Source organism: Dipodomys ordii, unplaced genomic scaffold (genome assembly GCF_000151885.1).
Source record: "Dipodomys ordii isolate 6190 unplaced genomic scaffold, Dord_2.0 Scaffold83, whole genome shotgun sequence".
Lineage (NCBI taxonomy): Eukaryota > Metazoa > Chordata > Mammalia > Rodentia > Heteromyidae > Dipodomys > Dipodomys ordii.
This window is the reverse complement of record NW_012267299.1, coordinates 3,366,894-3,384,429: the sequence shown is the minus strand read 5'-3', so window position 1 is coordinate 3,384,429 and position 17,536 is coordinate 3,366,894. Positions and strand designations below refer to the sequence as shown.

At 33.8% G+C, this 17,536-nt stretch overlaps 1 protein-coding gene across 1 annotated transcript in view; it reads right to left on the bottom strand.

Annotated features, from left to right (window-relative positions):
* Nucleotides 1-17,536, bottom strand: part of Adamts6 (ADAM metallopeptidase with thrombospondin type 1 motif, 6) — a 209,504-nt gene that overhangs the window by 138,316 nt on the left and 53,652 nt on the right. The window contains exons 7-8 of the mRNA XM_013025239.1: nt 12,261-12,304; nt 6,749-6,854 (exon numbers count right to left, since the gene is read on the bottom strand). Of these exons, the coding sequence (XP_012880693.1) occupies nt 6,749-6,854; nt 12,261-12,304 (150 nt within the window). The remainder of the gene's footprint in view (nt 1-6,748; nt 6,855-12,260; nt 12,305-17,536) is intronic.

The window sequence follows — 17,536 nt, the reverse complement described above, 5'->3', positions numbered from 1 at the left end:
TGTGTGTGTGTGTGTGTGTGTGTGTGTGTGTACATATATATATAACTCTTCTTAAAAATAAAACTTAAAAATGTATTTATAAATACACAAGTGAAATAAAAGAAAAGAATATCAAAAAGGACAAAAATGAGAAATTGGAATATGCTGTTATAAAATACCTGTTTTATACATCAAACTGTATAGAGAGTTACTTGATCATGAACATAGATTAACTATGTTACAAATATATTTAATACAAAAGTATATTATTGGATCACAACATAAGAAATTACAAACAAAATTTTAACTGAAGAAAAAATTAAAATGCAACATAAAAATGTATGTTGGATACTGCCAGACTTCTAAAATTTTTTCTTTATTAAAGAAGGGAAATATGAAATCAATGGTTTAAGCTTCTACTTTGAAACTGTACAAAAGAACAAATTAAACCAAAGGAAATACCTTTAAGGAAGAAAGTAATAGAGTAGCTCAAAGAAATAGAAAATAAACAGAAAAAGATCAATTAAACGAAATATTGTTTATAAAAACAAAAAAGGAAAGAAAAACAATAATTTATACCTAGATTGACTAAAAAGAAAGAGAAAACAAATCACAAATATCAAGAATGAATAGGAGAGCTGTACACCAGTGGCTCATATCTATAATCATAACTAATCAGGAACTGAGATCTGGAGAATGGGAATTTAAAGCAAGCCCAAGCAGAAAAGCCCTTGAAATTCCATCTCCAAAATAACAGGCAAAAAGATAGACTAGAAGTATAGCTCAAGAGGCCAGAAGCAAGCAAGCAAGCTAAATGAAAACTCACAACCCTGGGTTCTAACCTCAATATGAGAAAAAAAATGGAGAAATATCATTGTCTTACCATTAATAAAGATATTAAGAACAGATCATGAATAACTGTATACTGACAAATTTGACAAGTCAACTGAAATTAATATATAGAATGATTACCAAAATATCTTAGAAGATTTAGAAAATGTTGTCATAGCTGATAAAGAAATTCAAATATTAATTAAAAACCTTCCTCCTTTCCATGTAAAAACCTTACAATTTACATAGCTTTGTTTTACTAATCAGCTATAGAACAAATAATACCTATAATGTACTAATTCTTCAAGGAAAAACAGAATGCATCTTAATTCATTTGAGATTAACTTAATTTTGATACAAAAACTAGACAAAAGCATTAAAAGAACAGAACAAACCAACTATTTTTAGCAGATTTTGCTGCAATAACTGTGTGTTCATGTGAAAAAATAATGAGCTTAAAACCCAAACCTTTAGACTTCATGAAATTTAAAATTTTTGCTTTCATGATATACCATTAAAAAATGGGGAGAAGTAGCAGGCAAGGAGAAAATAGTCACATTATGTATATATAGTGGAAATTATTTTCAATCACAAAGATTATAACTAAGTGAAAAAGTGGGGGAGGGGTTCACAGAAGCGATATGAATGACGTACACATACGAATGACATTCACATACAAATCTGCCCATCATCACTAATGTCATTGTCAGAAAATAATAATAGTTAAACAAAAAGTCTGTAGCAGTAACATAAGTCAGTGAAGATTCAAAGTAATTAGAACTGTCATAGATTGCTGACAGGAAAGTTAAATGCTATAGTAACATCCAAAGACTGTTATAAAATTAAACTAACAATAGTACCAGCAGTATCACCTAAGAGAAATGAAAACGTATGTCTACAGGCATTCACACCAGTTCTTAACAGCTTCAAACTAGAAATAACCCAAAAAAATGACAGATGAAATATAATACTATTCAGAGAAAAATATCAGCTAATACCCAAAGGACACTGATGAATCTTAAAAATATTACACTGAGGAAAAGAAGCTAGACACAACACAGTACCTACTACATAACTCCACTTTAAAAAAATAAACAGACAAAAGACAAGTATGATCTATAGTTGTCTGAAATCAGAACAATGCACAGAGGAAAAAGAGATTTATTGTAAACAGAAAAGTCAAATTTTTATCAAATAATTAAAATGCTAAAAATCTTTATTTATGACATTAGATATAAAGTAATATATGTATTTGCCAAGACCATCAAATTATAAGAATAGTATTTTTGATGCTAAAGCTACACAAATATATTAAAGAACAAAGAACTGGGCTGGGAAGGTGGCTCAGTGGTAGAGCGCTTGCCTTGCATTCATGAGGCCCTGGGTTCGATTCCTCATCCTCAGGACTACATAAGCAAAAAGACAAAAGCTGGAAGTGGCGCCTGTGGCTCAAGTGGTAGAGCGCTAGCCTTGAGCTGAGGGAGCGCCCAGACCCAGAGTTCAGGCCCCACGACAGGACCAAATAACTGTGTTTATTATTAACCCTTGATTATGAAAGTACCTTGATTAAGCATTTAAAGATACTACGGTACTTGCAGCAGAAGAGAAAGTTATAAAGAAGATAATTTTATCATTTTTCCAAAGCTTTGCCATATTTGTCTTTTTAAAATCTTCTGGCCTGGGGAATGGCTCAAAGAGTTAGACCACTTACCTATCAACTGTGTAGCTCTATGTTAAAGCCCTAGTCCCTCTTAACCAAATTTCTATAGAAATTCTATTCATAGTTACCAAGGAGGCTGAGATCTGAAAATCACAGTTCAAAGTCAGCCTATGTATTCCTTGAGACTATTATTTCCAAGAAAAAGCTGAACTGAAGGCATCATTAAAGTGATAGAGTGCCAACTTCCAAGTACAAGCATAAGGCCCTGCGTTCAAGCCTACTATTAGCATTAAAAGAAAGAAAATATATTCATAAGACAAATATTGATACTTAACTTATTCCCAAAAGCAAACCAATCCTTTCCAGTACCTTTCAACCTAATGTTTAATATTTTACAAATTCTTTCAAAAATCAGAGTTAAAATTCACTCAGTCACAATTAATTAATTTACTTATATCTTTAAAAATGTATAATATTAGGGCTTATTCTTTTTTGTGGAAAAAATTAGACTTAACAGAGAAAGGCACTAACAAACATACATCATCAAAATTACAAAATCTGATGTTGTCACTTATGCTTTCTGTCTTTTTTCCTTTTCTTTTGGAAGCAAGTCTTAGATATCCTGTGACTTTAGTTTCACATACTTCAATATGCATCCTTAAGAAACGAATTTTGGAGCAGGAATATGGCTCAAGTCATGTAGTATTTGCCTAGCAAGCATGATGCCCCAGTATTTCCTCCCTGCAAAAATGGGTCATTTAAGATTCTTAAAAAAAAAAAAATAGTGCAGGTCCTGGGCATTAATTCAGGACCTGGGTTCTATCCCTGAGCTTTTTTGTTCAAGGCTAACACTGTACCATGTGAGCCACAGCTTCTGGAGAAAAGAGTCTCTCGGACTTCCCTTCCTTGGGCTGGCTTCAAACCTTGATCCTCAGATCTCATCCTCCTGAATAGCGAGGATTATAGGAATGTGCTACCGGAGCCCAGGTTCTCTTTGCTGCACATTAGTCTGAATACACTAGATGTGTGGCTGAATTCTTGCCATCCTTCTTTCACACATTTTTTCGGTTTCTAAAACCCATGACAATTATACAATTAATTCAACAATCTTTCAAGGAACATTCTTTCCTATAAGATTTCACTAAGTGCCTTTGGCTTATAACCAACATTGAAGCTAGACATATTTAAATATAACACACTCCAAATTTTTTATTTGACAAGGAAACTAATTTCTAGTCTTTACAAAGGGATGGAAAAAATAACTGGCCACTAAAGCCTAAATAATGAAAAAATTACCCTATACCTATTTGAGATTGATGTAATATCACTGTTAATGTACACACTAATTGTAAGACATATTCCAGACACTTTCATTCCCAGTTCCCATCATAAGTTAACCTGTTGAGTTGCTGAAAGCAAAACTCTAAGATCTTAAGAGCAAGTAGGGTTATCTTCAGCCATAAAACAGATTTTCTCTAATCAAATAGTAATTTGGTATATTGATAAATATAATATGCTAAATATATCCTGATTTGATATCTAGGAAAAGGAGAGTAGAAGGATAACAGAGTAGAAATATAAATCAGCCAGACATGGAGAAAATAACTTTTCATATCAAATTACATTTTTGAATGAAAACATTCTTCTGGCTCTCAGGATTATACTAGATTTGTTTTTCTCCATGCACAGTCTCAAATGAGAACTAATTGTAAAAATTAATTACTTCAAGACAAATAAAACAAGAAGTATATTCTACATTTTCACATAAGATAGAAATCACTCATCTTATGAAGAATTCCAAGAAATTCTTCATAAGGCCAAAGAAATAGACAAACAAAACAACCTTAATAATGGAAGAGCTGACACTGATCAAGATGCACTATCCTCACAACCTGGCTATGGAATTGTAATACATTTGTAAAACTGCTTGATAATAAAAAAAAATTAAAGAAAGTAGAGGAACTAAAAAAGGTAAAGGAAAGGAGGCAGGAGAAGATGGAGACACAAAGAACTCTTTGATGGGCAGAAATAAAAAAAAAAACTAAGACATATGAAATATCCCAGTTAAGATCTTAAATGATTTAAAGATAAACCCTAACAACTTATTTAAGTACAAAAACTGGTAAAAACATAAAATGTGTATGTGAACACCCACTCATAACTACGTGAGATAATAGAGCTTTCATATACACATTATTTTCCCACTGTATGGTATTTGTCTGAAACTTTCAGTATAATTGAACCTAACAGAACCTATTAAGTTGCATAATGGCATGACAGTCATTAATGGGCCAGATTGTTCTTTTCTTTTCTTTTAATCAGGGCCTTGTTCGTGTCAGGCAGGGGCTCAGTTGCCCCAGCCCTTTTGACTTCCATCACTTTATTAAACAGGGTCTTGTATGTATGCTGGATCACTCCTGGATCACAGTCCTCCTATTTATACTTCTTCATAGCTGAGGTGCCAATTGTACATGATTACACTCAGTTTTTGATTGGATGAAATGATGGTCTTGTGAATGTTTTTCCTGTTTTTCTTATACTAGAATCATCCTGATGGCTACCTCCCAAGTAGATAGGATTTCAGTGTGAACCAGTACACATGGCTTGAGCAAGATGTTTGACTTAATGATGAGCTGCCTGGTTTTGCTTATTGTTGTCCTGATGATTAAAAACTTCACTAAAAATGTAGTGAAGTCTTTAATATTGACTTTTTGTGTGTCTAAATCAAGTCAGATTTGAAATTTGCCTGAATTTATATCAATTCCAAATTTATATTATTTTAAAGATAAGATCACAACAAACTAACCTAACTTTACTCTAGACAAGAAAGGGGTGAGAGAAAGCCAAGTGATAGTGGCTCCCACCTGTAACCCTAGCTACTCAGAGGAGGCTGAGATCTGAGAATCACCATTCAAAGACTCTTATCTCCAATAAACCACTCAGAAAACCAGAAGTGGCACAGTGGCTCAAGTGGTAGAATGCTAGCCTTGAGCTGAAGAGCTGAGGTACAGTGTTCAGGTGGAGTTCAAGCCCCATCACTGACAAAAAAAGGAAAAAAGAAAAAGGAGGTAAGAGAGAAGGGGGGTGGGGAGAGAAGGGAACGATGGAAGAGAGATGAAAGAATAAAGAGGGAAGGAAGGAAGGGAGGAAGGGAGGAAGAAAGGGAAGGAGGGAAGGAGGGAGGGAGGGAGGGAGGGAGGGAAGGAGGGAGGGAGGGAACTAAGGAATTACTTCTGAAGCAAAAAATAATCACTTTTGTTAACTCTCATTGATTTTTTTCACAAAAAGATTATAAAACATAGATTGTACAAAAATCAGAAATTCCTTCATATATACTGCTGTTTTATGTAAAAATGCTCAGCTATCCTTTAAGAGACTTTCATTTTTTCTTGTTAGCAGACATGTTGCTTTTTGCTAAAGATTAATGGTTTCTATTCCAGAGTAAAAGAGTTTTCTTTTTTAAAAAAAACTGCATCTCAGAGAATCTTGTATTTATTTTTGACCTTTCAAGAGCACTAGACTCACATTTAAAATGACTAATTAATGACAAGTCACATGTTAGTCTTATAAGCCCCAATTTTTTAATGTAGGAGAAAATATTGTCAAACTTTTTGCACCTGCCCCATCATGAATAGGCTTTTACATTAACTTTTGCCTGTAGTTTGAAATAAAGGAAGAGTTTTATTGCCATTTGAAGATTGGGGAAAAGCCATATGATAGTTTCTCCACTGGCATGATTTATTTAAAAACAAAGGTTAAAAATGCCCAGTGCTTCAAAGACCAATGATATGCAAGTGTGCCTGGACATACAAGTAACATCATAATGATTGCCCCAATTTTATTTCTGGAAAAGGTATGTTGCATGAAGAATGAAACTATAAGAGTATTATGATAGTAATGTCAAAATTTTATATGTATTGTTAGTTGAAGAAAACAAAGTTTAAATCATTGGGCTTTATAAAGACCTGGAAATTGGAGAAAAAGCTAAAGTGAAAGTGTTTCAAATATATATATATATATATTTTTTTTTTAATATGTAAGTCTGGTGCATTTACCACTGAGGATACTAGTTACTGAATCACAAAAGTTATGTAACAGTCTCCAGTTCTGTGAACCATTCATCTCAATTCTCCAAATGATAAGTGTCTCCTGAAATCAGGCAAAAAAAAAAAAAACCTCTATAAAATATAGTTGAGCATGGGCTTTCCAAACAGTAGTTACAAGAGGCTCAAAGAGTAGAGTTCTAAAATTTATTTTGATTTTCTTAAATTCACTCACTTGTGACCAATCTCATGTGCAATGGTAAAAGCTGAACCCAAGCCAATGTCTTCATTAATGCTGCAGCTCCTCTCAGGCTCACACATTCCAGCCACAGAGGCCAAGCCTGAATAAACAGAAAGAGACACAAAGGGTCAAGCCAAGGTGTTTCAGTCTTTAAAAGCCCATACTTTATAAATGCCTGGATTCTTTTTAATAACCTCCATGCACAGAAGGAGCAGTTGGCAAAAGGTTAACTTTCTAGTCATTTGCAAAATCACTGGGGGGAATTTCACTTTGCAGGCTAGACATTAATATTTTTTGAACTGCAGTCAGTGCTGGAAAATGTCTAGACTAGGGGTTAGATTTATAAATTTTACTTCTGGTAACTTGGGACCACCTAGTAACTTGAGCCAGAAGAGGGAATTTAAGAAAGCATTTCTATTTTAACATTCTTTAGACTGTAGAAAGCAAAATATATTCACATTATTTTTCTAAAGAGATCTGTTTAAATTTAGTGGATTCATAAAAATATACAAGCAACTTTTTAGTTACCAAAAAAAGAGGAGGAATCCCAAATGTTTTTTTTAATGACATTTTTTTATCAAAACAAAATGAATGATTCAAAAGAGAAAAAGAATTGTGAAAAATGGGAGGTTTTTGCACTTTTTTAATCTTCTGGAATTGATCCTGATGGTAATGCAATGATTTCTTTTAATATTTTAATGGGAAGAAAGTCATTCACAATCTCAGTGCAGTTTTTCTCTCTTCTACACCCTTCAATGCATTAGAGTTTCACCAATAAATCAAAAACTATGGTGTTAATTCACTGATTCTAGTGAAAGGTTTTTTTTTATTTGAGGTATTCTCCTCTTGGGAATTTTAGTATGCAAAAGCCTTAAATTTTACTTCTAAATGAATATCATGCTTCATGAATTAGTAGAGAACTTTATACTAGTGATTAGAAAAAATAATTTTTGTGCCAAAGAAAAAAATGTCATCTATTATAAAGAAACTGATGCCAAATCAGACAACACACAAAGATGAAAAGTTATTTAGAAGATGTCACTCAAATATTAAGAATTACCTTCCTGCCAAAAATTATTTCAATTCAATTCAATGAATATTTACTGAGTACAATAAGCAACATTCTGTGCTAGGTACAATCCACTAATTGAGAACACTGATTGGTATTAAATCTGTATTTTTTTAAGTGACAGAAAGCTCTAGAAGTTGTATTTCTCTATATTTTCTTTTTATTTTCTCTTTCTTCCTCCATCCTTCCTTTCTTCCTTTACATTGATATTGGGGTTTGAACCCATATTTGCTTGGCTTGCTCAATCAGATGACAAATTTCCACTTGAGCTACACCTCCAGCCTTTATTGTTGGTGATTATTTGGAGATAGAGTCTGAATTTATTTTCCTGAGCTGGCCTCAAACTGCTGTTCTCTAGATTTTAGCCTCCTGAGTAGACAGGATTATAGGTGTACAAAACCAGCGCCTGGGTTATTATCCAATACAAATATCTAATATATTAACTATTGGAACATTGTAACAGAGTTGAGGTTAGCTGGACTACTAATAGTTTGCTTTTCCCACTATTTTATAAGGGATGGGCAAGAGTTAGGGACAGAGTGGATTTCTGCCTCAGTAGTTATTAATATTGTCAATATCCTGCCCTTCCCTTTAACTTAAAGGTCTTGAGACTTTAAAAAAAATGATGTAAAAAGAGCAACCCGTTGGGGTAATTAATTTTTTAGCTAATCAAAAATATTTAATAATACCAGGTGCTGGTGGCTCATCATTATAATCCTAGCTACTCAGATGGATGAAATCTGAGGATTGTAGTTCAAAAGCCAGCCTTAGCAGGAAAAGTCCATAATACTCTTATCTCTAATTAACCACCAAAAAGCTGGAAATAGAGCTGTGTCTCATGTGATAGATTATTAGACTTGAGCAAAATAACTCAAAAACAGCACCCAGACCCTGAGTTCAAGCCCAAAGAGTGGAACAACAACAAAAAAAGTAATAATAGTAGTAGTAGTAGTAAAGATTACTTCTAATTTCCATTAAGGGAAAAACACACACACACAAGAATGAGAATCCAATAAACTCGTGGTACACCATCTAGCTTTAAGCTACTGGGTTCAATGATGCCCATTACATGAGAAGAACAAAACCATGGTGAATACTATTTGTATTTTGAACCAATGCAGTTTAAGATTTATTTTTTTATTTTATTTTATTTTTTTGCCAGTTGCGGGGCCTGAACTCTGGGCCTGGGTGCTGTCCCTCACTCTACCACTAGAGCCACACCGACACTTCTGGTCTTTTCTGCTTATGTGGTGCTGAGGAATGGAACCCAGGGCCTCATGCATGCAAGGCAAGTGCTCTACCACTGAGCCACCTTCCCAGCCAAGATAAGGACTCAATTTTTTTTTCTTTCTTGCTATTGTTTCTAACATATTTATAAGATGATTTCTTTGTTGCTTTGTATGTCCCTCCCCCATGGTATAACCCCTGTCTTCACTGTATTTGATGTTGGTATAATTTGTGGAGGGGAAGGGAAAAAAACAAATTGTTTAAATAGGGATACAGATGGGCCCATTGCAACAATGATATGTACAAGATGCTATGACGAAAAACGAACTTCACAACTTTGGTGAGGGGGACAGGGAGGGAGGGGGGGAGATGGGAGGGCAGGGATGGGAAGGGGAAACAAAGGAGGAGGCAACAATGCTTGATAAGAAATGTACACATTACCTTGCTCAAGTAATTGTAACCCCTCTGTGCCATATTTTCACAATAAAAAATTAATTAAAAAAAAAAGAATTACGAAAGCCGGGTGCTAGTGGCTGGCTCATGCCTGTAATCCTAGCTACTCAGGAGCCTGAGATCTGAGGATCACGGTTCAAAGTCAGCCCTGGCAAGAATGTCCATTAGACTCATATATACAATTAACCACCAGAAAACTGGAAGTGGCTCTGTGGCTCAAGTGGTAGAGTGCTAGTCTTGAGCTGAAGAGTTCAAGGACAGCACCCAGGCCCAGAGTTCAAGACCCACAACCAACAAAAAATAAAATAAATTATTAAGTATAATTTTTATTAATATTCTTGTATTTCCCCCAAATATATTATTCCATGGAAAGATTTTTGGTTTTATGGTTTCAGTGTTATAGTGGGATGTTGTTGGGGTTTTTTGTTTGTTAATTTTTAAAGCTTTGGGGTTTTGTTTTGTTTTGTTTTGAGTATATGCTACAGGCTCTATTTTCAATGAAAATTCTCAATGATATCCTGAGATATATTTACAAGCTCAGATTTTTACTTCTGGCTATCTGATATAAAATTATTCACTCTTATTCAAAGAACCTCTTAAGAAAGAAAATTTGACAAACAACTATTTGATGAAACATAAATGCGAATCTGAACAAAAATGAGAATATTTTAAACACTAATATATAATCACAAGCTCCCTCCATTTTTAAATTTTTTATTGAGATTAGGTGATTACATAATTTTCACATATTTCACAGTATTAGGTACAGTCACAAACACATTTTTACCTTCACAAGGCAAATTGTCATTATCATGGTTTATATAGTTTGTGAATTGTATGATCCTTGACGATACAACTATTTCTTCCACATCAGGTGGTATTTACATTTCTTTCCTTTTGCTTAGTGTAAGCTATTTCCTCTTTCCCTCTTATTCCCTCCTTCCCATCACTGCCTTGAGTTAGTTCATTTTCATCTATGTCCAGTGCAGCTGATAGCTCCCTCAATTTTTGAATTCCCTATAAAATTGAAACTGTGAAAGCCGTTATGTGTGATAGTGTTAATAGGAGTTTGGTTACTATTTGGGTCACTTAGATTTCCTCAGTTTGATGACCACAGTTTACACCCTTAAAACTAATTAGCCAATTACAACTGGCTAGAGAATATGCAAAACTCAATACAAAATACACCATGAAAGTTACTAGAAAAGTAATAACTTGACTAAAATTAAATTATTAAAAAGTAATAACTAAACACATGTATTTTCTTCTTGAATTATTTTAATAATGTTCTTGTAACTAAAGGGCAGATATTCTTCATGGATCAGAAAATAAACTGTAAATAGTAATAACACAGAAACTCAAATTCAGTTAGTTTTCAGTTCAGGGTTCCCTCCACTGATCTTATTAACCAAAAACACTACAAAGTGTGTAAGCTCTTGGTGTAAGCTCTCTCAGCAAAGAGAGCTTTTCCTGTGTTAAATGTTTTATGTAGTAAACCTCTTCATGGCTAGTGCTTGGAACTGGCTACATGGATTGCTTATTTAGCTATAAATCTTCAGGAAAATGAGAGTAGGAGAAGACAGGTAAAAATCATCAAAAGGAAAAAAAATCATAAAAGAAATTCCATTCTCTGTAGAGATGTTTCACTGAATTGCTCAGGAATTTGTATGACAGTCTCCAAAATTGACTTTAATTGGATTTTCCTAAAATAATTAGGATGTACATGGGAAATTATTTCCTAGCTATTTATTTGTGTGTGTGTGTGTGTGTGTGTGTGTGTGTGTGTGTGTGTTTATGTATGTCTGGGTATAAAGACTTGTATTAGAGAAACCACAAAATTTATCTTCACTGGATTACATTTGGCCTTTACAAAAGCCCTTTTGACACTAAAAATTTTATCCTAGTTAAAAAGCTCCTGCTCCTTGAAATAATACTGATTGTCTAGTTATCTGCCTCCAGGAAAGCCACCATTACCTCCTGCCCTTCCCATTTTTTGTGTCGTTAACTTTCAACCAATAATTGAGCAATGTTCTCTAGTAAAACACACAATTTTTTTTTAGTTCCCTAGTACTACAAAAAATGCTTTTCTGAAAAGCAAATGCTTTTTAGATGATAGTCCTATTTTCTCTCTCCACTTCCACCTATAATTGTTTTTCATTTTTATTTGGGTACTAAATAAAATCTTAATGTCTTACATCAGAGGTATGTACTCTTTCCACAAAATTGTACCAAAACCATATTGTTCTTGCTGGGCACTGAGAGTTCACTCCTGTGACCTTAGTCAGGAGGCTGAGATCTAAGGATCGCAGTTCAAAGCCAGCCTGGGCAGGGAAGACCATGAGACTCATCTCCAAACAACCATATTAAAAATCAGAAGTAGAGCTGTGTCTCAAAGTGGTAGAGAGCTAACCTTAAGCAGAGAAGCTCAAGTACAGTGCCCAGACACTGAGTTCAAGCCCCACAACTAACCAAAATATATAAATATATAAAAATATATGTAAATATGTAATATATGTAATATGTATAAATATTGTGTGTATATATATATATATATATACATTTCTTGATGCCTTCCATTTAAGTATTCCCAGATTTTTTTTTCCTTTTCTTTAACACCCTGGGATACAGGTTGCCTTCACTGGCTCTCAAATGACCAAGATAATAAAGAATAAAGTCACTAGTCCAAGAAGACAATGTAAATTAGCATTACTTTGTTTGTATTTATTTATTTATTAAGAAATAAATAACTAAACTTACCCAAAGTTCCACAAGGCTTATTTTTGTAAGTGCAGATATCATACCTAGGTAAGGAAAAAAAAACAAGAGAAAAAAATTTGTAATCTGATCAAACTTGTAAAATAATTGGTATATATTAGCATATTTCTTTGTTGGAGCACTCACTGGTTGTCAAAGGACAATCAATGAGATTATGAGCAGCGAGTTGGAAAGCCAGCACTGTAAGCACTCTGGGGGCCAGAGCTGGCTGCAGATCAACACAATATGTGCCAGTAAAAAGGCAAGGTTAAAGTGGATTTTTGTAATGGAAAATTTCATAAAACCATCTACCATATTGTTTTGAATCTAGAATAGCTTCTCTGCAGGCAGCCTTTAAATAACAATCTCCTGCAAACTGCCTAGAATATTTTCTTATAGCCACACATTATATTTGGTATTTTTTAACTATATGCACAATTTGAAGTTCCTTCACATCTAACACCACTTAAAACAAGACAGTGTAATTCAGAAATGGGAATTAAGATGGTATTATATATTTTTTCTGCTTGTATATATGCAGGGCAACATTAAATACAAATTGGTGAGGCCGAGCTTGATGGCTCTCTCTTATATACCAAGCTACTTGTGAGGTAAAAGTTGGCAGAGTTATGATTCATGGACAGCCCAGGCCAAAAAAAAAAAAATTAGTGAGATCCTACCTCAGGAAATATAAGCTGGGCATTGTGGAACATACCTCTTCACGTCAGCCACATGGGAGGCATACATAGAATGATCATAGTCTAAGGTTAACTCAGACAAAAGCATAAGACTCTATTGGAAAAATAAACTAAAGCAAAATGTGCTGGAGGTTTGTGGCTCAAGCAGCAGAGCACTTGCCAAGCAAGTAGGAGACCCTGAGTTCAAACTATACTGCTGACAAAACAAGAAAATGAAATACTTCTTAAGTGATTCAATAAAGGTCTAGATGAATAGCCCAACAGATGCTTTCAAATCTTAGACTTATTCTAATATTGTCTTTCACAATAACTCAGTACAAACTATTGAGTTCATAAAATAATAGTGCAAGCTTAAAATTGCCACATTTAAAATGCTAAGTCAATATTGAACCATTTATTTCGAACGTTTTTAGATATCCTTACACACTAATCTTGAAATATAAGATGCAGAAATTCTAGAGTAAGAATTTTAAAAAATACTTAAAAGACTGAAATCTTTTATTTCTCTGTTTTGTACAATAAATAAGGTTTTCATGTTTTTAAAAACTGTAAAGCTTCATAAACTATGGAGAATTCTAAATTTTAAAAAAGAAATTTTAGTCAATATTTAGGAATTAGTAGTTAGTTGCATTCTTAATCATCAATCAACATATACATGTTATTTCAAGGGAAAAAACTACAACTAGCTATATTAATGGTGCTATTGAATGTATTAAAATCCCACAAATTCCCTCTGTAGTTTCAGAATTTCATATTCTTCATTCTATTCATTTCATATCTCAGGAAAGGGATTTTCTTTTCTCCTAATCATTCATATATTCAACCTCTCTCTTCTCTTAACAGTTTGTAAACTGTGAAATTGCAGTGTTTGGGAACACTCTTAAATGCAAAATATAGAGAGAGTAGTGGTATACTCATGAAAGTACCTGAAAGTATGTTTCAGGTGTCGCAATCAATTTATCTTGTGACTGTCATGTGCTAGCCTATTACATTACATAGACACAACTCATTCCAGAAGTCTCTGAGAAAATGTAAGCAAAGACTTTTCACAAGTAATGCAAATATAGATGTTTAAACAGAATTTATTTCTAATTTCTCAACACCCATACTTGCCTTTCTGGAAACCAATCTGCAATCCACTAGTTTTCCTGTCTTTCCTCTTTCCCATTACCCTGTTCCTACTTGCTAAAAAAGAAAGCAAACCTCTCACCTTTCCCAAAATGTGTTATGGTATACCATCCCAAAGAGTAAAACTCCTCAAGACATAAAGCACAGGGTCAATTCAAGAAAACATTGGCACTGGGAAATAATAACCTTAGCAGCAAAGCAAGAAAAATTGAAGAAAATATGCTTATATCATCTTTGGCGAGGCTCTATCAGTCTTCCTGTTTATAAATCCATTTGTATATCTATCTCTTAACTGAAATTTATAAGTGAAATAATCTTCATGGAGTATATTAACATAGTCATTTAATCTAAAAACAAAATCAGATGACTGATTTAAACAAATTATATAGTGAACATTTTTCATGACTGAATGAGCTAAATATGCAGCTCCAAAGTTTTGATGAGATCCATTTTAAAGCATATAAATTTTAAAATATTTAAATAACGAAGTTCAACAAAATAAACACTAGGAAGCTGGTACTTAAAGGGTCTGGGATGGAGTGAAGGGAAAGAGGTAGGCAAATGGAAAGCAGAAGAGGGGAAGAGCAGCGAAGATTTAATGTGTATCCTACAAAATAAAAAAAATTAAGGAAGGGGTGGGTAGGGGAAGGATGGGTACGGAGAAGATTGAAAGGGGAAATTGCTGAAGATACATTGCATTCATGAACTGCTTTGTTAAACAGCAACTCCTTTGTGCGACTACTTGCAGGTAATTTTTTTAAATAGAGAGATAAGACAAATTTAAATTGTACAAATAATACACCTTTTAAAATAATTCATTAAGTCAGTTAAGTATAAATAAATAAATAAATGCGAGGACAAATAAATTTTATTTCTAGCTCACACTGGTCTTTTCATGATTATTTTACCTATATTTCTTACATTATATTTATAAAAACAGTCACATTGTGCTTATGTCATAAATGCAAAAAGCAATCAATACTATGGACTAAAACATTTTATACATTTATGCATTTGACTCCAGTTTTACCAATTCTGATATATCTATAGAATTCTCTTTAACGTAGAAAGGAAACTTGTAATTTCTTCATAGTTCTTGAGTTCTACTCACATTGATCCTTCTTTATTCTATGTACACAAATCACAATTATGATCTATGGATTATCTTTAATACCAGTATTGAAGAGCAACATTTTAATATTCATTTATACATAGACTATCTAAGCACTTACATTCCCAGACATACTACTGTACACCAAGAATATAAAGATGAATAAGTAACACAGTTGAGGTCTATTTGAAAAAAAGACAAACATGGATAAGTTACAAAATAATTTAGAAAAGGTGAATAAATAAAATACATGTAAAAATTTTATAATGAAACCAATATTTTCTAGCTATTATAATGATGGTTATTGTCCATAGTTATTTTACACAAAATAATTACAGAGGAAGGAGCGGTTGATTCTACATAGCAAACTAAGAAGCTTAAGTCAGTCTGCAAAAAGAGAAGTTCCTAACTGGTGGAAGGAAGACATGATAGGGTGATAAGAAAAGTAATTTTGGGGGAAACAAGCACGGTGGCTCATGCGTGTAATCTTACTCAGAAGTAGCTTGAGACTATGGTTTGAGGCTAGCCTAGGGAAAAATTTTGTAAGACCCCTATCTCACAAACAAGTTGAGCATGATGGTATGTGTTTATACTCCTAGTTCTGTGGGAGGCCTAGGTGGGATGATGGTAATCTCAGGCTGATCCAGGCTAAAACACAAGACCCTACATGAAAAATAAAACAAACAGAAAAAGAAAAAGTAGGGACATGGCGCAAATAAAAGAACATCTATCAAGCCCAAGGACCTGAGCTCCAATCACAGAACCACAAAAAAGGAAAGAAAAAATAATCATTTATATATTTATCCACAATGATACCTATTTGACTAGATTTTTCGTATTTATATTATGCTTACTATCATCTTCCCTGAATATATACAACAGAATAATAGCAACAGATTATGAACAGAGGGAAGACTTCAACCTTAGATTACAAACTTTATAGCATCCTACTCATTAATTCAATAGCAGAAGTTCACATTGTAGTTGTATTACAAGTTAAGAATACATCTGAAACATTTAAGTTTTTATTCAAGGTTAAGTTCTTCAATGATGGTAAATTTTCATTTCAATACTGAGCTGATGAGTACAGACAAACTTCTAGACTTTCATGAATGTGTTTACGCATTGTTGCATAACCTGCATATATAAAAGTGTGTCACATTTGAGGAGTTTTAATAATTTTTAATAGCTATATTGTTATTTTCACCCTTCATAAACTTACTGTTTTTTAATATTCTACCTTGTCAACTTTTTGTAAATGGTTTCTTATTCCTATTTTCTTTCTTAGTGTAACAAATTCCTGTTACCTTCGCTACAAATTGTTCTCTTTACTATTAGTAAATGTAAAATAACCTTGAGACATCACTTAATTAAAGCTGCACTACATTCATGCTAGTGTTTCTGAAACAGCTTTTTCGGTTCTGTGATGTCCATTTCAATACTCTCCTATATTACACTTACATTTTTTACCTTCATGCCATAATTCTTTTCACTATCTTCACACTTTTTTCTTTCCCAACCTTCTTGGTTTTTTGGGGGTTTTTTTTGTTTTTTTTTTGGGTCCGGTCGTGGTGCCTGAACTCTGGGCCTGGACACTGTCCCCCAGCTCTTCAGCTGAAGGCTAGCGCTCTACCACTTGAGCCACAGCGCCACTTCCGGCTTTTTTCTTTTTGCTTATGTGGTGCTGAGGAATCGAACTCAGGGCCTCATGCATGCAAGGCAAGTGCTCTACCACTGAGCCACCTTCCCAGCCCCAACCTTCTCGTTTTTTATCTCGCATCACATTCATCCTTAATCTCATCACTCTCCTGCCATACCATAGGAATAGCCTTATTTCCCTGCATATCTGAGCAGCAGGAGGAAAAACTGCTAAGAAGAAAAATGCAAAGGAATTTGTTTTATCCCAAAAACATAACCAGCATGCTTTTAGAAGTTATCTTGCTGCAGTATGATCTAAAGAAGAGACTGAAGGAATACAGTTTGCATTGCTCACCATAAGGACCTTTCACACAAACCAGTCACTGCTAAATCTTAAGTAATCCAATGTGGCAAATTAGTTGTCTTATAATCAGACAACAATTAAGTCTGAAAATGTGTAAAGTTAGACTATGAAGCACACTGGAATCCCAAGAAACAATAGCAAAGCTGAAAGATAGTTAAAAGAAATACTCTGCATCCAGATTTTGAATAGGAAAAGAGCACCTCCTTACTGTATTGCTTTTTTGTTTTTGCCTTCTCTTCCTGAATGAATAATAAAGGATTAAGGGGCTGGGAAGGTGGCTGAGTGGTAGAGCGCTTGCCTTGCATGCTTGAGGCCCTGGGTTCGATTCCTCAGCACCACA